Source organism: Mustela erminea, chromosome 11 (assembly GCF_009829155.1).
Source record: "Mustela erminea isolate mMusErm1 chromosome 11, mMusErm1.Pri, whole genome shotgun sequence".
In the NCBI taxonomy this organism is placed as follows: domain Eukaryota; kingdom Metazoa; phylum Chordata; class Mammalia; order Carnivora; family Mustelidae; genus Mustela; species Mustela erminea.
This window is the reverse complement of record NC_045624.1, coordinates 50,174,172-50,180,046: the sequence shown is the minus strand read 5'-3', so window position 1 is coordinate 50,180,046 and position 5,875 is coordinate 50,174,172. Positions and strand designations below refer to the sequence as shown.

Below are 5,875 nucleotides of genomic sequence, written 5' to 3'. Positions count from 1 at the left end.
ATGATAGGTTTAAAATATTGAAAGAAAAAAGACTGTCAACCAAGAATGCTATACCTGGCAAAGCTACACTTTATAAAGGGAAGAGAAAGTCTTCCCCTGAGAAACAAAAGCTGAGGGAGTTTATCACCACTAGATATGACTTACAAGAAATGCCAAAGGGCATTCTTTGCAGTGAAATAAAAGGATGCTAATTAACATAATAAAACAAGTGATCTGTAAAAGTCACTGGTAATGGTAAACACATAGTCAAAGTCAGATTTTCTAATATTGTAATGGTGGTGCATAATTTACTTACAACTCTTGTTTAAAAGTTCAAAAACCCGTATTAAAAATAGCCATATCTACAATAATATGTTACTGGATACATGATATGAAAAGATGTACATTATATCATCAATAACCTAAAATGTAAGATTGGGGAAGAAATTAAAGTGTAAGAGCTACCAAAGTTGCTATTAGCTTGAAATAGGATGTTATAAGGTATTTTGTGTGCATCTCTTGGCACCACAAAAGAAAATCTGGATTAGATACACAAAAGATTATGATAAAAGAGTCAAATATACTACCACAAAAAGTCATCAAATAACAAAGGAAGACAGCAAGAGAAGAAGCAGGAAAGACTATCTACAAAGCAGTCAGAAAAAAGTGAACAAAATGTCAATAGTAAGTCCTTGCTTATCAATAATTGCTTTTAAAATAAATGGATTGGATTCTTCAATCTAAAGACATAGAATGAATGGATAAAAAAAGACCCAATGATGAGATACGTTCGTTAGGTTACTCCTTTCTGCCTGTGGACGCCGCCGAGTAAGCATCGTTAAAGTCTCCCCTCCCACCGCCGTCATGTCTAAGTCAGAGTCTCCCAAAGAGCCTGAACAGCTGCGAAAGCTCTTCATCGGAGGTCTGAGCTTTGAAACAACCGATGAGAGTCAGAGGAGCCATTTTGAGCAATGGGGAACACTTACGGACTGTGTGGTAATGAGAGATCCGAACACCAAGCGCTCCAGAGGCTTTGGGTTTGTCACCTATGCCACTGTGGAGGAGGTGGATGCAGCCATGAATGCAAGGCCACACAAGGTGGATGGAAGAGTTGTGGAACCAAAGAGGGCTGTCTCAAGAGAAGATTCTCAAAGACCTGGTGCCCACTTAACTGTGAAAAAGATTTTTGTTGGTGGCATTAAAGAAGACACTGAAGAACATCATCTAAGAGATTATTTCGAACAGTATGGGAAAATCGAAGTGATTGAGATCATGACTGACCGAGGCAGTGGCAAAAAGAGGGGTTTTGCTTTTGTAACATTTGATGACCATGATTCTGTAGACAAGATTGTCATTCAAAAATACCATACTGTGAATGGCCACAACTGTGAAGTAAGGAAAGCGCTCTCTAAGCAAGAGATGGCTAGTGCTTCATCCAGCCAAAGAGGTCGAAGTGGTTCTGGAAACTTTGGTGGTGGTCGTGGAGGTGGTTTTGGTGGGAATGACAACTTTGGTCGCGGAGGAAACTTCAGTGGTCGAGGTGGCTTTGGTGGCAGTCGAGGTGGTGGTGGATATGGTGGCAGTGGGGATGGCTATAACGGATTTGGTAATGATGGATGCAACTTTGGAGGTGGCGGAAGCTATAATGATTTTGGCAATTACAACAATCAATCCTCAAATTTTGGACCCATGAAAGGAGGCAATTTTGGAGGCAGAAGCTCTGGCCCTTATGGTGGTGGAGGCCAATACTTCGCCAAACCACGAAACCAAGGTGGCTATGGTGGTTCCAGCAGCAGCAGCAGCTATGGCAGTGGCAGAAGGTTTTAATTACTGCCAGGAAACAAAGCTTAGCAGGAGAGGAGAGCCAGAGAAGTGACAGGGAAGCTACAGGTTACAACAGATTTGTGAACTCAGCCAAGCACAGTGGTGGCAGGGCCTAGCTGCTACAAAGAAGACATGCTTTAGACAATACTCATGTGTATGGGCAAAAAAACTTGAGGACTGTATTTGTGACTAATTGTATAACAGGTTATTTTAGTTTCTGTTCTGTGGAAAGTGTAAAGCATTCCAACAAAGGGTTTTAATGTAGATTTTTTTTTTTTTTTTTTGCACCCATGCTGTTGATTGCTAAATGTAATAGTCTGATCATGACGCTGAATAAATGTGTCCTTTTTTTTAAAAAAAAAAAAAAAAAAAAGACCCAATGATATGCTGCTCAGTAGAGATTCACTTAACTGTAAGGCACATGTGGATGGAGAGTGAAGGGCTGGAAAGCGATACTTCAAGCAAATGATAATCCAAAGACAGCAGGCATAGCTTTACTTAGACAAAAGGACTTTAAGCTAAAAATGGTCAAAAGAGACAAGATCATTATAAAAATGATAAAGGTTTCAATTCATCAAGAAGATACAACAATTGTAAATATTTATGCAACCAACATCAAAGCCCTTAAATACACAGAGCAAATACAAACAGAACTAAAAGGAGAAATAAACAACAATGCAATAACAGCGGGGGACTTAAATACCTCTCTCTCAACAATGAGTAGATCATCCAGACAGAGACTCAAAAAGGAAACAGTGATTTGAACAACATTCATCTAACAGCAGCAGAATACACATTTTTCTTAAATGCACATGGAACATTTTCTAGAATGGATCATATGTTTGGTCACAAAAGAAGTATTTAAAAAGATTTGAATCTTTATCTTTTTTTTGATCACCATATTATGGAACTAGAAATAAATAATAGAAAGAAAATTGGAAAATTCACAAGTGAAAATTAAACAGAACACTTCTGAGCAATGAATGGGTCAAAGAAACAAAAAAGAAATAAAAAATATGTTGAGGTAAATGAAAATGAAAGCACAGCGTACCAAAATGTAGGATATGCAGCAAAAGCAGTTCTAAGAGTTTATAATGATAGATGCATACATCAAGAAAAAAGAAAACCTTAAATGAACGACCTAACTAGTTCCTCAAGAATTAGAAAAAGAGCAAACTAGACCCAAAGTAATCAGGAGGATGGAAATAATAACCATTAGAGTGGAAATAAACTAAATAGAGAATAGAAGAACAATACAAAAGATTAACAAAACTAAGAGTTGGTTCTTTGAAAAGATGAACAAAATTGACAAATCTTTAGCTAGACTAGCCAAGAAAAAAGAGAGAGGACCCAAGTTAATAAAATTATAAATGAAAAAGGAGACATTATAATTGATACCACAGAAATACTAAAGAATATAAGAAACTACAATGAATAATTGTACACCAACAAGGTGGATAACCTAGAAGAAATGGATAAATTCCTAGAAACATGCAACCTACCAAGACTGAGTCAGAAAGAAATGGAATATCTGAGCAGATCAATAATAAAGAGATTGAATCAGTAATCAAAAACCTCATAACACAGAAAAGCCCAGGACCAGATAGTTTCATTGGTGAAATCTATGAAGCTAATTTACAGAAGAAGTAACACCAGTCCTTTTCAAACTCTTTGCAAAGAAAAATAGAAGAGGGGTAACACTCTCAAACTTATTTTACAAGGCCAGCATTACCCTGCTACCAAAGCTTGATAAGGACATTACAAGAAAAGAAAATTATAGGCCAATATCCCTGGTAGATATAGTTGTGAAAATTCTCAACAAAATACTACAAAACTAAGTTCCATAGCATATTAAAAGTATCTTATCAAGTGAGATTCATCCTTGGGATGCAAGAATGGTTCAGCAGATACTAATCAACAAATGTGATATATCACATTAACAGAATAAAAGATAGAAATCATATAATAATCTCAATAGGTGAAGAAAAAACATTTGATTATATCCAACATTAATCCGTAATAAAAATTGAACAACTTAGATAGAGAAGAAGTATACCCCAATATAATAAAGGCCACATAAGACGGTCCTAGAGCTAATGTACTTAGTACTGGAAGGTTGAAAACATTTTCTCTGAGATCAGGAAAAAGACAAGATTCCTACTCTCACCACTTCTACTCAACATAGTACTGGAAGTCCTAGCCAGAACAACCAGCACAAAAAAGAAGTAAGAGGAATCCAAACCAGAAAGGAAGAAGTAAAATGATCTCTGTTTGTAGGTGATGTGATATTATATGTAGAAAATGTTAAAGACTCCATTGAAGAGTTGTTAGAACTAATAAATGACTTTAGTAAAGTTGCAGGAAGCAAAATCAACATATACAATTATTTGAATTTCTATACACTAACAAATTATCTAAAAAGAAATAAAGAAAACTATCACATTCACAAAAGCATCAAAACCAATAAAATACATAAGAATAAATTTAACTAACAAGGTGAAAGATATGTAATGAAAACTATGAGATGATGAAAAATTGAAGACACAAACAGGTAAATGGAAAGATACTCCATATTCATGGATTAGAAGAACTAATATTGTTAAAATGTCCATACTACAAAGCCATGTACATAGCCAATGCAATTTCTATCAAAATTCCAGTGGCATTTTAAAAAGAAATAGAAAAAACAATCCTAAAATTTTTATGGAAGCTGAAAAGAACCTAAGTAGCCACAGTGATTCTGAGAAGAAAGCTAGAGACATCACATGTTCTGATTTCTAACTATATTACAAAGCTAATGATCAAAACAGTATGGTATAGGCATAAAAACAGACACATTGACCAACAGAACAGAATTGAAAGCTCAGAATTAAACCCATGCATATATGTCAGCTAATATTTGACAAAAGAGCCAAAAACAATCAAATGGGAAAAAATAGTCTCTTCAATAAATGGTGCTGGGAAAATTCACAAAGAATGAAGCTGGACCCTTTTACTACTCACAAAAATGAACTTGAAATAGATTAATGACTTAAAGCCTAAACCCATAAAACTCCTAAAAGAGAACATGGGAAAAAACTCCCTGACATTGGTCCTGGCAACAATTTTGTGGGTATGATATCAAAAGCATAAGCAACAAAAGCAAAAATAAATAAGTGGAACTACATTAAACCAAAAAGCTTCTGCACAGCAAAAGGAATGATCAAGAAAATGAAAAGGCAATCAGTGGAATGGTAGAAAACATTTGCAAACCACATATCTGATGAGTGGTTAATAGTCTACATATATAAGGAACTCATACAGCCCAATAGCAAAGAAAAAGAAAAAAAAAGAAACAAAAATCCCCCAAACAATCTGATTAAAATGGGCAAGGGGTCTGAATAGACATTCTTCCAAAGGACACATTCAAATGGACAAAAGGTTCGTGAAAAAGTGGTTAAGATCATTAATCATCAGGGGAATGCAAATAAAAACCACAGTGAGAAATGATGTCATACCCATTAGAATGGCTATTATCAAAGAGACAAGAGATAACATGTGTTGGTGAGAATGGAGAAAAGGGAATCCTCATGCACTTTGATGGGAATGTAAACTGGTGCAGCCACTGTGGAAAACAGTATGGAGTTTCCTCAGAAAATTAAAAATAGAACTACTATATGATCCAGCATTTCCAGTTTTGAATATATATTGAAAGGAAATGAAATCACGATCTCAAAGAGATAACTAGACCCCTATCTATGTTCATGCGGGAGTTTTTACAATCACCAAGACATAAGTGTCCATTGATGAATAGATAAAGAAAATGTGTTTGTGTGTGTATGTGTGTGTAAAAAATGGAATTGGTAAAAAGAATTTTGAGCACTTTGGTGATACATTTTTTTTTTTAAGATTTTATTTATTTGTCAGAGAGCGGGAGAGTGAGCGAGCACAGGCAGACAGAAGGGCAGGCAGAGGCAGAGGGAGAAGCAGGCTCCCCGCCGAGCAAGGAGCCCGATGCAGGACTCGATCCCAGGATGCTGGGATCATGACCTGAGCCGAAGGCAGCTGCTTAACCAACTGAGCCACCCGGGCG

At 36.1% G+C, this 5,875-nt stretch overlaps 1 protein-coding gene across 1 annotated transcript; it reads left to right on the top strand.

Moving 5' to 3' along the window:
- Positions 1-763: 763 nt before the first annotated feature.
- LOC116568880 (heterogeneous nuclear ribonucleoprotein A1-like) lies at positions 764-1,819 on the top strand. The gene has a single exon (XM_032304629.1). The coding sequence runs from the start codon at positions 844-846 to the stop codon at positions 1,804-1,806; it is 963 nt and encodes a 320-aa protein (XP_032160520.1). The 5' UTR covers positions 764-843; the 3' UTR covers positions 1,807-1,819.
- The last annotated feature ends 4,056 nt before the right edge of the window (positions 1,820-5,875 follow it).